At 38.0% G+C, this 18435-nt stretch overlaps 1 protein-coding gene across 1 annotated transcript in view; it reads right to left on the minus strand.

The window, feature by feature from the left end:
- Window positions 1-657: 657 nt before the first annotated feature.
- The window catches only part of RNGTT (RNA guanylyltransferase and 5'-phosphatase), a 171945-nt gene continuing 154167 nt past the window's right edge, over window positions 658-18435 (minus strand). The window contains exons 15-16 of the mRNA XM_054630086.2: window positions 6379-6502; window positions 658-3488 (exon numbers count right to left, since the gene is read on the minus strand). Of these exons, the coding sequence (XP_054486061.1) occupies window positions 3325-3488; window positions 6379-6502 (288 nt within the window). The 3' untranslated portion in view covers window positions 658-3324. The remainder of the gene's footprint in view (window positions 3489-6378; window positions 6503-18435) is intronic.

Below are 18435 nucleotides of genomic sequence, written 5' to 3' on the forward strand. Positions count from 1 at the left end.
TCCTGGTGTGCTCAAATGTCAGACCTGCTTAGGCATTTGCACTGAAGCACTGCAAAGTCAGAAATGGTTGAGAGAAGCACCACAAGAATTGTACACATAACAAGAACATAACAGCAGTGGAGGCAGGATCTTAGTTAGAGAGAAATGATAAAAAATCAAGATAGGCTTTTTAGCTCCTGAAAAGTGCCACCTAGACAGCTGCAGCTTGAAAAAGGACACTGCCTTATTACAATACAAGTCCAGGGGCTGATCCAAGTAGGTGGGCTACCAGTTGTAGGGTCATGCTGGAATGATAAATTGTCAGGGAAGACTCCTACAGACCTCTTGCACAACTTTTCATGCAGCTGCACTTAACACTGAATAGATAAGCTACACAACATTAGCCTGTCATAGAATATGTACTTCAGGCACCAATTGGTTTCCTTCTGGCTCTATTTGCAGCAAAATCAAATTGCACTTAAAAAGGGCACAATGGATTATGGCCACCACTGGGCTGGAGAGCTCCTACCTCAGAGAAAAGGTAGGAGCTCCACTGAAAAATGTGGATCATTTTCTTGGAGGACTAAACAACAGTAACACTGAATTATCCTTGTACTTTGCACTGGTACCACAGTACCACTGGAAAGGCATCAAAAGCAAATACATCTTTAGGGAAAGTATTTTAAACCATTGACTTTATTAAAATACATAATACACGGTTTTTAGAGGAATGTACTTACATTTTCTGGAAACTCCACTGAACCCAAATTTTAATTATATATTTAACAAATGACAAAACAGTGGATGAAATCATGCTGTACACCAAAGAGTAGACAAGTTAGGGTTTTGTTTTTCATCATTATTATTTTCCCGGCACAGACTCTTCTTTGCTTTTTAGCTTCAATCTCTTGAATATCTAGTAGCAGAGAAAGGAGGTTTACGTTTCTCATGGCATTAAACCCATCTGGTCCAAGTGAAAGTCCACTTGTTTTCACCACCTTCATTTAAACCTTCCCCAGGAGCCTCCCCTTCCAGAAAAGCAAAGGCGATTGACCTCTCTGAAAAGCTACAGGTCACAGTGCAAGACAAGTTTGACAGTCAAATGTGAACGTGGAGCTCTGTACCTTCTCAGAATCATTACTCCTTCAAAATATCCATTTCAAAGCAAGAGTGGGAAAAAAGACACTGTCAAAATACAAGGGCCAAAACACATACATGGACTTAGTGGAATGCACATGGAGGACAGCTTGCAGTGCTGCAGCTCTGGAGTAAAAGGTAAATCAGAAGCCAGGTCTTGTTGAAATACAAGATGCAAGAGCTGGGAAGCAGAAAGACAGAAATAACCTGGATACATTCTTAAAAAAACTGAAATGTCCTAACCTCACAGAGAAGGCTGTAATTATCATACACACTGCAATTGCCATGAACCATGGAGATCAGTGACAAAGTGTATGTTATGACAATCTCACTGACAAGTCTAATCTGGGGGAAATTATTCATACTGAGCAAAGAAATAATTAACTGTGTGTTTCAATGCAAGATGCACAGAGGATGCATAGGTTTTCACATCAAATTTATAAGGCTCTTTTTAAGAGATCATTTTGCAACCTTGCATAGGTGATACTATATCTTTTCAATAGATAATGTGCAGAAACTATGTACAGTTGAAATAAAGAACTTTGATGAAAGCATTTTTTCCCCTCAAGTTTTACCGTAGTATAAAAAGTAACTTATATAACTCCTTCAGTTCTCTAAAACACATATGGAATATCCCAGAAAGAGAAACCAGGAACGCCATCTAAATGATGCCGTGTGCATTTATACAACAGGTTGAAACAACCAGAGAAGCAATCACAAGCAAAGTCATAAAGTTTTCATATAGGAAAAAAAAATCATACCAGGAGTAAATTTTGTTTACAAACATGAAAATTCATTTAAACAGAAATGCATTTTAGTTATAACAAATTAATGACCTTCACTAATCAGACTACTGAATGCATGGATGACTCACACACTAAGTAAATGATAGAAAGAGCCAATTCAATCCCTGCTTGATAAATGGACAGTAAACTTTAAAATCTGCATTTGGTTTCCAATTAATCCCAGCTCAGAACAACTCCTCTCTTAGACAGCCAGACGGCAGCTTCTCAAAACTAATATTATGAACATCTGCCAGTCTGCTGCAACAAAAGCCATTAGGGCATTCATGTGCTTCTTCATTTGGTAAGCAAGAAAGTCAGCCAGAGGATGAGCACAGTGCCACAGGACAGCCAACCCCATCTTTGAAAATGAATGTCCTGTTCCCTGGGACACTCATCCACCGCCCCAAAATGACTTACTTTTGCCCTGCAATTATGTAAATCAAGAGACTTCCTGTCTGATGTGGCTCTCTTCTACTGAAACTACCTTCTCCTTTACACAGGAGCTGCCTGGCATTTATTTTGCCATTTTGTGCCTGGATGCAAGACTTCATTATCAGCGCTGCTTATTACTCTCGTGTATCACAGTGATGTGTAGTTTTTAGAAGTATTTACAATGGTATCACTGTGGAGAACTAAGCCCTGCACTAAAACAGTCTCTTTAACAGAGACCTTAATACTAGGGATTTGGTACATTTCTGATCTACAGATAACAAGGCAAAGCTAAAATCAGCCCACTATACATTTGGCATTACGTTCAAACATGGGGAAAAAGCAAACATCCAGCACATTCCCTTGTTTCAAAGGGATGCTATTTACAAGAAGAATTCGCTTTTTTAATATTTCAACAACAAAAACCCAGCTAATTTTGAAATTTAGAGTAACCTAAGGCGGCTTAGTTTTTAATCAACAGAGAACACAAACAACATTGCTGTTTGTTGTTAAACACAAATCTCAGAAATGCAGAGAAACTATGATCTGTTACACTATGGGTGACAAATCGCAGCCAGTTTAATAACAACAGTAAAAAAAACACTTCTGCTTTTTTTAAACACAGCTCCTAAAAAGTACAGCATCCCAGTATTTCCTCAGTTCCAGACTGTTGACATTATAAATTAAAGGTGAAAAGAGATCCATATATAAACAAGGCAGCTTTCCACTGACTTCATTGTACTTGGTTCTTGTCTAAACCTTTGGAAATTTAATTTTCAAATACCATAAGGTAAGGTTGAATTTATCAGTTACAAAACAACGTCCATTTGTACGTGGAATTCAGAAAAAACAAAACAAAATGAAAACCAAACTCAAAAAACACACAGAAGTATTTAGAGCAATCCAGATCTCTGTTTTCCCAGCCTCCACACTTGCGTGTCACCTTCTGGAGAGCTGTACACACACGCTCCTCTCCTCCATAGAGACCAAGGCCCTATGTTATGGTACGAGGCCTTTTGGGCGGTGGGGGTGGCATGAGTTCAGTGTCAGGGTCAAGGTGGTGCTTCCGTGTCTGTCCTTGGGAAGCTGCTGCACATCTGTCAATGAACTCAAACAGCATCTCCTTCGTCACTGGATTCTGGATGCTGTTGCAGACAGCTGGGAACAAAGAACACATTCTCATGTAACTAAACTGATTTGTTCTACTCGACACTTCAATAACTTCACCCCCTCTTGGCAAAATAACAACATACTCTGGCTCAAGTACTAAGCCTTAAACGCACGCTTTGACAAGGTGGTTGTGTCTGGAGTCACGAATCTCTGCTCTGCCCCCCAGAGAGCAAAGCAATGCCTTGGGCCTCTACTCTCATGGGAGTCTCTCTTTCTAAAACAAACTAAAGGCATATGTGTGTGTAAGGCTTCCTGAAGCAACTATAGAAGCACCAAGAACTGACATCCAATTGAGGCAAGGAACAGCAACGAGGGCCTCGTGAGACACGGCTTTGAAACACACATCAAATCCAAGCAGATGGAAACAAGACTGGCTCCTAATATTGAAAATGTCTGAATTATGGTAAGTTATTTTTTTCACCAGTAAGTACTATAAATACCCTAAACCTGCAATGTGCAGTCCTTTGGGGTTTTTTTAACCCATATACCTTCATGTGGCAGAAAGGCTTGACACCAAGCAAATGGCATGTTTAGACCACCAGACCATATGATGGAGGAGCAGCCATGGTGCTGTGTGGTGGCCAAGGCACACATGTAGAGGCACTCTTGGGGTACTTAAAACAACCCCCCAGACCACAGTTTGTAAGTCATGGTCCATGGGATTTTATGGAACAAATAAATAGGCTTACTTCACTTTAAACAAATGAAATGTTTTTTAATGCCTTCCTATGTAACTTTGTATTCCCCTAATTAATCCTCCTGAGAGACTTAGAGGAGGAAAAAAAAAGGAAAAAAGGAGCATGAAATTAAGTGGGAATCCTACAACTATCTTGGAAGAAAGCACAAAATGATTAGAAGGTAATTGATAGCATGTAAGGGCTGGCCACAGTAAGGATGCAATTTCCATGCAAAACAATCTACTGACCCCCTAGAGTACTAAGCATTACGAATCCTTAAAATCTACTTGCAATGTAACATTGTTATGAATAACAATGATTTTCAAAAACATTCCTTTCTTTTCTTCAGAACACCAGAACCAAAGGATTACTTTACAATTAATAAAGCACCTTTCTAGAATTATTTTTAATTATCTCACATTTTTGGTGAAAAGGTGTTTTAAGAATTGCACAGTATTTGTCTTTAGCAGTTGGGAAGCATTATGATTACCAGTAATTTAGGAACAGAATTCCAGTCTCATGGCAGCTGGTGTAACTCATGTAACTGGTATATCAACTTTTGAGCACTGCCTTAGCTTAATCATGCAAAAAGACCTCCAGTTTTCAATTTGAAAGGTAACAAAGTCCAAAAGCAAGAGTCAGACAGATGCTTATTTTGTTGCTATTTCAACCATGGGGAAAAATAAACAGCATTTTTCATCAAGAGGAAGCTAATAGAGGAGAGAGGATCAAGAGAAAGAAGTCTCAAATGATAAAAGTATAACTTTTGGAGATTTTGAAAAATGATCAAAAGTGAAAACGCAAAGCCAAAAGAAAACTTTCTGTTCAGAAAATCCCTATAGAAAATTTGAAATATATCTTAAAAAAATCTTCCTGTAGCATTTAATTTTCTTTTAATTTTAATTTTTAGGAAGTCCATATTGTTTTGAGAGACAAAAGGTCAGGAATAACAAAGATGCTCTACAAATGGAGAAAATGAGAGGAGAAAAAGGACAAATACATATGCTCTTAAGAATGAAGGAAAGAAGAATATGCTATCCATTAAAAAAAAAAGGAAAAAAAAAAAAGAAAAAAAAAAAGAAAAAAAAAAGAAAAGAGAAAGCTCCAGGGAAAACTAACTACTGAAACACTAATGTGAACCAGGGAAGAAAAATTTAGGTCATGGTCACAAAGAGATGTCGTACTTGTATGACTTTTGTGGTCCATTCCTCTTTCCTGACAGGACTGCTCAGCAAGTATTTCAGCTACATTTTGTGCTGGCTCCCTAAGGTGCCAACAAATTTATTATCTCCTAGCAAAATGACCACATTGTGTTTATCCAAGAAAATCTACTCACTGCTCAGACAGAAATACAAGTAGAAGGGTCTAGAGAAAATCCTACATCAACCCTAGTAATTAGCATGGTCTTAAATATGATTAAATTTCATTTTGGCATTTAACAAAAGTCAGTATCAGTATGTTTATTGCTACTCATCCTTGCACACACTTCTACTCAAACTCTTACACTTTACCTCAAAGTAAATATCATTCTTTAATCTACAATATTTGGCAAAGTATTTTTTGGTAGAGGAACATAAAAGTTTCTCAACTCTGCATAAATATACCCCCACCTTTCATTAGTTTCCCTGCTTCATTGTTTGTGTAACTATTGTTGAAACTCAAGATGACATTTTTCTCCTATTAATTTTCTAGCCCATCTGCCAAATAATGGTTTTTTGGCATTCTAATGGATTTTTTGTTTAACTAATTCCACTCAATGTGCCAGTTTGCATTACATCCCAGCAAGCCAACACAATGCTAGGCACTGATGTCAGCTGAAGCAATGCTATTGTAAATAAAAACTTTCTTGGCTCTGACTTGAAAGGCATGCCCTGCCATTTAAAGTCATCTTTGCACAAGTGTTTGCAGTTCTGCAAAGATTTAGGCACTTGATTCTTGATTCTGTGTTACCTGTTAAATTCTGTATCAGAGTATTGGTTTGACTGACTTTATCAAATAACCCTGCAGCCAGAGGATTCATGCTATCTAAAAACTAGTGATGACATAAGCATTTGCAAGATGAGGCATTACTTTAATAAGTTAGGGGAGTCAGGCCTCAGACCTGAAATGAGAACACAGAGCCTTTCCTACTTAAAACAGGACAGAGATAAAACATGAAAATTTTAGCATGAGAAACTTCTAAAGCAAATCGTTCTACTCACCCATGGCAGTGCTGTAGGCATTTGGAAAGCTTTTGTCTATCCTCTGTCTCATGAAGACCCAGCTGTTGTTCTCAAACTTGCACTCTATAATTTTGTTGTCGTACTGTTTGAGTTCTTTTGTCACCTGTATAAAAAAAATTGTTTAGGATAAACAGATTTTAATTCACAATTTTTTCTTTCTTTTAGGCATAAATAATAGAAGATCAAAAGCTGCCCTGCATTTTTCAGCAACATGCCTCCATCCTACACAAAGAAAAATTGCACAGAATACATCTCCATTTTACATATGCTCAGCTACTTAACATTTAAAAAATACTTTTCAAATTTGCTGTCAATATTCAGCAATTATATTATGCTAAAACATCAGCAGTGCTAACAGAGGGGGGGAAAAAGTCACTTCTGGCCCAAATGCAAATAGGTTTCCATGGGAATAAACTGCTTCCAGTTTAAGTGCTACTGCCAGCTTAAGTGCACGAAATGTATTATCCAGGTTTCATCAACCTTCTTTGTTGAAGGTCTCACAGCAAAATGTCAGATTTCAATACTGGAAAAGGCTTACAAAAATAACTTCAGTCTTTACATGACTGAGGTTTTTTCTTCTCTTCTTTTCTCTTTTTTCATTTGTCTTTAAAAATTAAGACTGCAACTTCAAAATAATGCAGACTTTCAAGTGGCATATATTCTAAATCTCCTTCAGGCCCCTCTTTATTGATTCATAGATTTGTCAGCAGCCAATATCCTGAGCTATTTGTCTTTCTATTTGGCAACACCATGTGGTTTGGAAATGTAGTTTATATGCATTGGACTTTGTAGTTGTTTTGGCTACTTCATCCTATGCATCCTAATCTATGATACAATGCAAAAATTTTCATGTAACCATGGTAACTTGAGAACCTTATCTAACGCTTTAACAATTTTACCCATGTACTTCACTTTGTTCCAAAGAGCCTCTTCAGCAGTATGAAGCTGTATTTAACTGCTAGCTGCATTTAGTTGCTATAGCTTACCAATAAAAAGCTGTACAAGGTAATGTAACACTTTGGATTCAGGATCTTATGCATAAGCGCTCTCATAAAAAGGAGGTGGTTATTGCAATTCATTAGCATAATTTTTCACCTCTGTTGTCTACTTGCTCCTGAGCAGTGACATGGGAATTTACTACTGTCAGAGAGATGCAGATTTGAAAAAGGCCATAGCTGTCTCCAGACAGCTTAATAGCACATACAGTGGAAAAACCCATGAACCCATTTTCCATTAACTCTCAAATAAAGACAATTAATTAAGGAAATGGTTCTGAGCATGGATCAAGTCATCCTATACTGCACAGTACAAGATTTGGTAAGCAGAATCCCAACACTGTTGGTATTTAATCTGAATAGTTGTGTTCACTCCTAGATAAGGAGCCCTAGGATTCTACTTGTCAAGTGAACATGGAACTTTAAGAAAATGTTGTAAAACTTGCTTACAATAGAGTCCTGTCCTGCTGCAGGACTGACAGAGTTTGAGTCAGGTTTTCATGTCACACACTATTCTTTATCCATTCCAGCACCTGCAAAGAGTTTTTTCCCTCAAATCATTTACTACTTAAGTGAAGTTTGTGTCTTCTGTTGACCATTAGATTGCTCAGATTAGCAATCTTTTTCCTTTGCAGAATGCTCTACACAGCACTGCACTTCTTTCATCTGCACTGAAAAGCTACATGCAGTCCAGAGGTTTGACTGACACGTGTTTATGGATGCATTATGTTTCTTAGGTGCATGTAGGAAAACACAACATCCTTTTCCAGCATACTATGGATACATAAACCCAGGAAGAAACTCCTGGCTGTGCAGTGCCTTGGGAAGGTATATTATTTTGAAAACAGCTGCTTAGTGGAAGTGGAGGCAGCAGGGGGGAAGGCCACATGTTCTGGTTTTCTGACAAAGCAGGGAAATATTAGAAAGATCACCTGATAGAGAAGGAAATGTATAAAACTGCAGGTAATGACTTCAACTAACCACCCACCTCATAAGGTTTTTTCATGGCTTATCATTCTTCTAGTGTTCAGATGCTGAGAATATCAATAAATTAGATGGCAGCTTTATCTGACTGTGGCAATTAAGCAATATTATTAACTATCGAGAGACTTGCTTGGCCATTCATTAGCAATCTGGAAGATGGATCTTTCCACAAAATATGAACACCTGCCAAAGCATTGACTTAAATGAATTTTCCCATTAGATAACTGATGATCAGAGCCTTTAACAGTGGCAAGTTGTAGTAATTACTTTACAAAGGAAGAAATACAGCACCTACTATTCCCTGTACTTGTTAAGTGACCTTAATCTTACATAGGTACTTATTCTTATATAAAAGAACCATTTAGCAACTGCTGGGCATTTGATTAAAACTACACATATTCTGAGCAAACACACTTTCAGCATTAAAAACACTCTTCCACTATTGCATCTTAGTAGACTTCTAAATGGGTATTGTTTATACAAAGGACTGAACAAGGCCACAGTGATTCTTGTATCCCTAATTCACACCTTTCATCTACCTTCCATGCACATGCTACTTTCTGGTATTTCAGATTCAAAGCAGGACAGGGAAAACATCAAATTTAACTGTCTAGAAATTCCTTCCCTTTGGGAATTAATTTTGAGCTCCTGAGCACAGTGTCTTCTCAATTCTCCCTTTGCAGTGTGTTCATCCCTCCTTCTTCCCTTTAAATATTACAGTGCATAGCAGTATTTGAATAACACATCACTTCTCTTCCTGAGAGGTACTTCTTCTAGCCTCTAGTGCTTCACAGAAGGTCAGTTAGAAATGATGGCAGTTCTCAGCCAAAATGCTTATTCTCAGTTCTTAACACAGTGCCAGTGCTTCTGCCATGCTGTTGATAAAAGGCCTTGAACCAGCATTCAGCAATTTCAAGATGGAAACTGCCACCACACTAAGGACTCCATGGAGCCCTCCTTAATTAAACATTTATTCCTTAGCCTATTTTTGGACAGCCAGTCAAAATTAGAATCCCAAAGGATCAAGTCTTGGACATGGGGCTGTGTGCATCAGAACCGTGGCACTGGTCTGGGCAACAACTGTGTCCTGGGCAAGGACAAACACCAACTTGTACACATTTCTTTTCAAGAGGAAGGAAATTGTTCAGCAGCAGCAATGTTCAGTGGTCCTGCCTGTACTTGATCTAATCATCAGGAACCAACCTATTTGCCCAACAGAAGTAATTTCCAAAACCACAGAGGAGCATCCTTTTGGAAGTTGATTGTTGAACTACATTACTGGTAGTCTGCAAGGTGTGACTGGAAAAAAATGGGCTTGAGCTGCATCCCCATTTCAGCAATAGCTCAGTATCAAATCAGACCAATGTAACAACAACAACAACGCCTAAGAATGTCAGATTACATGATTATATCTTCCCCTCCCTGCTGAGAAAGGTTTCCCCCACCATCATCATCTGGGCCATTCACTGGGAAGAACTTCAGTGGCATATGCTTATTTCTTTTTCTAAGAATGAAGACAGTTAAGGCTTAGGAAATCTCTCATTTTCCAGGCTCCTTCTATCCCCTATGTTCTGAAAGAAATCAAAAATATATTTAAAAATTTAAAATATCTAACCTATTTCAAATTTTCTTGCCTGGCTGAATAATGGAGTCATTTTGAGATAAATAACATGCAGCCAGAGTTTATGTTAAATTGGAGCAAAATGCAAAAAAAAACCCCTAATATATCCAGCTGAGAAAGAGAAGAACCCATTTAAATTGAATGTAGTTAGCTCCAGTCTCATGAAGATGCCTTTACTATCTCTGCTGCAGCCAATGCTTTTCTGTGTCTCTCCACAGGGCACCTGACCTTCAGACTGGTACATCATTCCACTCAAACATTAGTCTCATCATCCTTAACCCCAAAGGAGAATGAAATTCCTGAGCAAGCTCCTACTCTACATAAGAGGCACTAACAATGCAAATTTAGGTTTTAAGGTAATTAAGTTAATATTTCAGAAAGCATGTCTACAATGGACAGGCTTAAACTTTACAAATGCATCTACTTTCCCCATTTTCAAGTTCTTTAGAAAGAAAAAAGGAGATAAGCCTTTAAATAAATGGAGACTTGGCTGAAAGAAGCCTTATGTTTCCATATGCATGTTTTTTTCAAAGCAACTGAAATTATTTCAGTTTAGTAAATAATCCCCTTAAAAGAAAGTGATGTTTGTAAGCAAAATCTTAGAACATTCTATTTCAAATTCTTTTCTCTTTAAATGCCTTTTTGCTGCACTTTCCCCCCTATTACCAAACATAGATAGAAAGACATTCTTCAATTCACCCAGTTCTATTCTTACTCCATAACCCTAGTCATCAGCCAATTTTTAACATCCCAGAAGAAAACATCATAATAGTAGATGCAGAAAACCTTCACTTCCATGAGAGAATAAAAATGAGCAAAAGCAGCTGTTGAAGTCTTACAAAATTTAAAACATCGTTATTTTCAAATAGAGAATTAAAAACTAAAAGGAACCATAACATAACGGCAAGATGAATTCTAAATGCAATGAGTTGCTATTTTCTAAGAAGAATCTGCCTTTTTATAGCTAGCATGAGCAATGAAGGCATTTCCTTTTGATATGCTCAAATACACAAACTGTTTGTTTTCTTTTTTTAAACATAAGTTCCAATGCCTGGAGGCAAGAAAAGTTTAGAGCAGCTACATAAGGGCTAGAAAGTCATTCCTTCTCTTACTGATATCATAACTACATTTTCTCCATTAGGATACACTCCTGCAGCCAAAGTGAACAAACAAGTGAAAGAGACACATCCCAAAATAAATTATCAGCTGTGTGGTCATGAAGGAGAAAACTTTTGTTTGCTTCCCAGTCTCTTACTGCAGAACTGGAGTCCCACACCTCCCCAGGAGGTCACCCAGCAGAAATAAAACACATTCTTTTAAGAACTGTCCAAAACCATGACATGTGTGAGCTCCCTGTCCTGATTCAGCCACAAATGACAGTCTAGTAAATAAAACCTCTATAGCAAAACACCACATATCAAATTCCAATTTCTGCATTAGTCTCCAATGCTCTGGCAGGCCACAACTGCAAAGTACAATAGACTTTATTTCCAAACTTCTCCAGTGGAATGCCCAAGACAAAGGGAGAATTAAGCTGCCCAATGGCACTATGACTCCACAGCAGTAGAGCAACATCTGAAGATCAGGGAGATGCAATGACAACAGTCAGAGAACAAAAAAGAACAATTACGTGGGAATTTGAGGAAATAAAGGGGGGGTCAAGACTTCTGAAGGAATAGGATGGAGACAGAAAAAAATAAAGAAGCAGCAGTAATAAAATAAAACAGCTTCTGAAGATAGAAAGATAAACCAAACTCAAAGCAAGATCTTTTTAAAGACCAAACACTTAAAGGTGGTGAACTCCAAGGACATTCATGTCAAATCAAGGCAATTGAGAGGAAATGAGGTGTAAGAAACAGGGATCCTTTGAAAGCACTCTTACATGATTGCTGGTGAAGTCATGAATATAAGTAATTTTAATTATTTGAGTTAGAACATCTGAGACAGTCAGTAGACATGAAGTTATTAGAGCCCCCAGCACTTACAGGGCACAGTCCAGCACCTAACACAAATCCCAAGCTGTTCATTCAGTGCTTCTTCCTAACTCTGGATTGTTTGTTCAGATGCTTTTGAAGAACTTTTTTGCCCATTCACATAAAGTACCTCATGCTTTTCATTGTCAAACTTCCCAAAGAATAAAAAATTGCATGGTTACTAAACGCCGTTCATGTAAGTCGTACACTGAACCACATGAATACTGTCTGCTGGAAAAAGTTAATCAGTTAATCTGCTTTGCATTTTTACTCAAGCCCAAACAGATTTTGTAATGCAGCTTAATATCTATTTCTTTATACTATTCAAGAGATTATTTTATCAAACCATAGATTTCTTGCTAAACTAAACATACTGATTGTGTTTCCTTTTTAAGGAATGTTTACCCAACAAATGGTTATCAGCTTGGGTAAACACAATGCAGTTGAGATGGTTATTTAACATTAATAAATCTTTCTAAGTGCAACTATGCTGCTTCTTATGTACATAGGAAAAGAAAATGCTCCAATTTTGTGATGTCATTCCTGAAAAAGAATATTAAGAAATGTAAAATTTTAGCACTTTTGTTCATGTTCATTAAACCACAATGTTAACACCAAGCACTGTAGAATCAAGTGAGAAGCAAAGAAGAAAAATCATGTTTCCAAATTACAAGAATGAAGCTTTTTAAAATTGTGGATTTTGTTTGTTTGTTTTTCACTTCCAGTGCCTAGCACTCTCAGTTCACGATTTAGTCTTTCTTTTTAACATATAGTATTTTCTCAAAGAACCTCTCATTCTTACATGTAGTAATTAAAAATATGGATACTGTTTTCTGATATATATTATGGGTTGGAGTCCTGGGGTTTTCCTGGCAAGTGACAGATGGAAACATCAGAAATAAAAAGCTTTCCTCTTATCGGTGATATAACAAATTTAATGACTTTCAGTGCCAGCTGGAAATAGGTTTCTTAATGCATCCTGGAAGGTCTCCTGTACACCTGACCTTGCAAAACCATTTGAACTATCTGTAAGAAACCAATGTTTTCCTGAGCTTTGATTTTGACTCTCAGAGGAACACACTGGCATCTATGAGAAAGCAGGTAACTGGTAACTGCTAAGACAAAGATGTGGAAATAGACATGTGTTTGCACAAATGTTTTCCTCAATGATCACTCTTCTAGATGTTTTTTTTAATATACTTTTTTACATCTCATTTTACTCAATGGTAAAGCCATTTGCCACAGAAAACCAATAAACTCTTTGCACATTTTTGGGCATTATAGCTCGGGCATCTACATTACTCAAAGAGCAGCTGTCCTTCCTGCTTTAAAAAAATCCCATTTTCTTTTAATCATCATCAAGAATGGGACGCAGAGATTTGGGTGTCCATACACATCTTGAACAGTTAAATGAAACAAAGTAAGAAATGATTGTCCTCCTAGATTGATATCCCTTTCCCCTGCACTCTAATCATCACAGGTCTCTGGATTTAAGAAAAAAAATCTGTAAATCTCCTGTAAAAATTGAGAAACTGTAGAATTCTGTGCTGAGGATTTGTGAACTTGGCATAGCTCTGCTGTGATGAGTTCTTAAATAAAGTCTTATTTAAAAAGCAGCTCATATAATTCTGACCCTCAGCATGCTGATGAAAGAGCAAGAAACTCTCAGGGGAACTGCAGAAACACCCAGGCATTAAGAGAGCAGCAACAGAGCTCTCAAAGCAAGTTGTCAGTGTGACCTTATTGCAGAGAGGATGTGCATTTGGTGCAAACAGAGCTTCACCTGCTCTACAGCTCATGAATTTGTAGGAAGAGGTAAAAACAATGCTCTGCAAGCACCTGGGGTAACTTTGCAAGGCCTACCTTGGTTTTGGCACATCATAAATAATTGTGCTAATAATAATAATCCCTGGAGACAGTGCTGAAGCTTGAAAGTGTTTAAATTCCAAAGAAAAACAGGCAGATATTTTTGTAGTAGTAAAATGCCACAGCAAACTGCAGAACTGTTCAGCAAGTTATGCAAAAACAAATAAACAACAATACAAAAAAAAAACCCACAAAAACCAAACAACCACCCCCCCCCACCCCCCCGCAAAAAAAACCAAAACATCAAAACCTTTCAATGAAGGACAAGGAATTCACAGGAGGTTTCTGAAGAAAAAGCCACCCCATCAGAAAGTTAAGCAACTGTATGAGGGGGAAGAGAACAAGGATATACAGTATAATCTGGCAAAAAAAGCTGAAATAATAATACAGAAATGATTCTGTGAGAAAATATTTCACTCACAGCCTGATACATTTTGAGGACTGTACCTATGATCTAGCTTGTGAAAGCCAGTCTTAAAAGTCTTAACCCCCATTTGTGCTTTGTTCACTCAGACTGCTTTTGCAAAACGGAGCCTGCCCCAAACAGGGGGTGCTGCGTTATGAGACACAAAGATCCAGGAGACGAGAGTTATACATTACTAGTAAAGAATATAGTTTGAAAACACCACTTAGCTCCTTCATAAATTATTAATTCCTAAGGTTTATTATTCTCAGTTTGCAAATGGGGAAGAAAGAGATAGTTTGTGGCCACACCACAGGGAAAGCATTTACCCCCCATTAGGTTCTCTAAACCCAGTCTTAATTACCCCTCAGGTACTTACACTCATGCTACCAAGAAATCTTGTGACACAGGGCAGCTGAAATCTTGTTAATAATTTATCAGTAGAAACCCAAACAAGTCTTCCAGAGACAAAGCAATGCTATCACTATTTTATAATCACTTTGGCAACACTATTTCTACACCTCAAAATAAATGAAAGAGAACCTAAATGATTGTGTCAGAATAGGATCAGGAGTTTTTCTGAGACATTTGCTGCCTTTGACATGCTGGAATTCGCCTCCAATAGGATGGATTTCCAGACAAATGTTTGTGCTTCTCACACATATATTTTACAGGGTACTTTCTCATGTTACTATTTTTCATCTGTTCATCTGTACCCAAGCTCTTGCTATTGTAGGAGTCTAAGTTAATCTTGTTTTACCTATACTTCTTACACCATACAAGGGATTCTGTCACTTGCTGTCATGTCTGGTTCGGCTGTCTGTCTCTGCCCCGACACGGGTAGGGTGGTTCTTGGGTGGCCCGCGTTTCAAAGGACGAGTCTGGACTCTTCAGCTTTTCAGTCTTCAGATTGTTTATTGTTTCTTATCTACAAAATTTTCTGTCTGCCCAACAGAGGTCTGATCTGCAAGGCAGCCAAGGGCACTCTGACCACCCACGGGGCCGTCATATCTTTTTATACTAAAATCTACGTACATGATATTTACCTTTATTTCCCAATACGTTTCACCCATGTTAGCAAGTGCACCTTCACCATGAACCAATCCCCAAGTGCCAACATCACCACAGGAGATGGAGGACAAGAAGAAGAAAGAAGAAGGACAAGACACGCCCTGATCCCTCCATCTTGTCTCCATAACCCCCCTGTACCAAAAACCTTAAAGTTTATATTTCACCCTCTAAATGTGTCTTTTTTACACCCTTCACTCCCAAGTGATTCTCATGTCCTCAAACTGCTGTCACTTCTGTGGATGGATCAAAATCAAGCCACCAAACACTCTTGGCAACATTCCAGGATTTCCGAGACCCCCCCAAGGGTTCTCCTGGCATCTCTGGACATCGGGAACGATGTGCTGAGATCCCACACTGTCACACAACCAGGGATGGGTTAGAGGGACACTCCACAGGGCTGGGCTATCAGGAGCTTCCCAGCAGCCTTTCTATGGAGGGAAAAACTACTTTTACATGTTTAGACACTATCTGATGCCTACTCATGTGGGATCCAGCTCTACAAACTCTTATCCTTATAAATTATATGCCTTTGAGCAGCTTCATAAGATCAATTAGCACTCACTAGTGTCATCAGGATTGGGCCCTAAACCTAATTCTCATTATTTCTTATCTGCCTTCTGAAATGTTCTCTAGAAACCATGGGTTTACATTCTTTCAGAAAGATGCCAAATCCTATCAGAATACACCAATAGAAATTTAAACTAAAATCCAAAGTATCAAGTAATTGCAAGTGAGTCTTTTAAACCCACTTTTACTCGTAACAACACACAGCTTTCAAATTACAGCCTTTAAGAATCATACTCTTTTCTTCCATTTAGATCCCAAACAACCACTTGCCTAAAGTTTTTTCCCCATAAATCAAAATTCACCACTGAGAACAACTGTGTCAACACTATAAGGAAATTTGTTTGCTGTGTTAAATTGAGCTTCAAAAGCATGAACTAAACACACATTTGTGATCACAAGTCATGCCTCTTCTTATATCCATTCAAAGTGTTTACCTTATTACAGTTTATTATAAATGTACTGTCTAAAATGCAGCAGCATGACTGTTCCATTTCCAGGCCCTAATTTTATGATAATCATATGTAATATATTCATATGTCTTCTTCACTGCCTAACAAAGCCCAAACTGGTTTCTTTAGCAGATCTGCTTCCCCCACGGTTCAAATTTTTTTGCCTCAGAACGTTACTGAAAAACAACATTAAGAAAGATATAATCAAAATTTTACTTTGTATTTTGCACTATGGTAGGCTAACAAAGGAATATATCATTGGAGGCTGAATTTGGCATACTGACTTTATCAAATACTGGTATCTAAGTGGTATGTAAATTATTAAGCATGCCATGCAAGCATTATCAGAAAAATGGGGGTAGGGAGCAAGATTATAAATTTATAAATGTTTTCAACATCTAGAAACCCTATTAATACTTGAAAACATTGGGATTGTACAGAGAGAATGTGCAGATAAACTAAGGCCAGAAATAGCAAACTTGCTTTTAATCTCCCATATTTAATATGTTTCGGTTTTTGCCTAGAACATATTTACAAAAAATAGTGACTTCTTTTCTTCATAAATTTCAGAGGCAATTCCTAGTTATTCACAAATCTGACACTAGAACATAAAGAGATTTACAGAACGTGTAGGAAATACAAATTCTTTTGATCCCCATCTACTCCATTAGACTGAATGGTTTGTCATTAGCCAAGTCTTCCAAGAACCAAAGTCTTGAGTGAGAGAAGAAGCTCAGTCTTGCTCATCGTAGCTTTTACACAGTACATGTAACAGTTTTTTTCAGAACAATGTCAGATCTTGAAATCAGAGAAGTCTGTTAAAGCAGAATAACATCTTCTAATGAAATTTTCAGATTTTGTATTTGTATTATATACTTGTGCTGGTTTTGGCTGGAGTAGCATTAACTTTCTTCACACTGGCTGATGTGGGACTGTGTTTGGATTTGTGTGATGATGATGTGGAGACACAGAGCCAAGGCCTTTTCTGATTTTTGTACTGCCAGGCTGGTAGGAAGGGCACTGGGGGCAGCTTGGGGGGCTGGGAGGAGACACAGCTGGGAGAGGAGACCCCAACTGACCAAGGACATTCCAGACCATGGAACATCATACTCAGTACATAAGGCAGGGGAAGAAGGAGGAAGGGGGGAAAATTTGGGGTGATGACATTTGTCTTCCCACACTGCTAGGTGTGATGGGGCCCTGCTCTCCTGGGGATGGCTGAACACCCACCTGCCCACAGGAAGCAGGGAATTCATTCCTTGCTTTGCTTGTGTGCATGGCTTCTGCTTTCCCTATTAAACTGTCTCTATTTCAACTCAAGAGTTTTCTACCTTTACCATTCCTTTCCCAGGTTCTGATGCTGGGGGAGTGAGTGAGTGAGTGAGTGAGTGAGTTGAGTGAGTGAGTGAGTGAGGCTTGGCTGCTGGATGGACTTAAACCATGACAATAATAAAGTGCAAACTTTTATTTTGTAATACATGACAAGAAAAGTCAAACTACAATGATTTTTAAAACCCTGCCATTTTGAGGAGGCATTCTTACACCTAATTTTTGAGGTTGGACTTCACAACTCTGCTGATTCCACCTTTACTTTTGTAAATAATGAGTTTTAATAGGATGAGTTTTAGGTGGCTGTTAGAACCACTTGAATGAGGAAGCTGATAAATGCCTTGATGGAACACTGCAATAATATAAAACATAAAGCCAAGAGGAGCCAAACAACAATAACACAAACAACAGAAACAATCTCAGCAGTGCTATGAGATCAAAATAATAAAGCAAAGATGTGTTGGGAAAAAAGCTGCAAAAGTCATGTTAGGGATTTTTCATCCTTCTAAGATTTCAATTAGAAGGAAAGTAATCTTTTTTTCCCATTACAGATAATACACCACAACAAAAAGATTAATAGCTGCTGACTTAACGCAGACTTTTAAAAACTAGCTTTGATCAAAGGAAGTGCTGTAGTGAAAGTCAACTGCCCTAACCCACTTCTCATCTGCCTTTATAGTATTGAGATGGCATGAACTCCCTCCCCTTTCTTGAATGGTTTCCTTTAAACTTCAAAGCTTAACTGGCTTTGAGGCTTAAGACACAGAAAGCTTTTTCC

This window comes from Agelaius phoeniceus, chromosome 3, assembly GCF_051311805.1.
Source record: "Agelaius phoeniceus isolate bAgePho1 chromosome 3, bAgePho1.hap1, whole genome shotgun sequence".
Lineage (NCBI taxonomy): Eukaryota > Metazoa > Chordata > Aves > Passeriformes > Icteridae > Agelaius > Agelaius phoeniceus.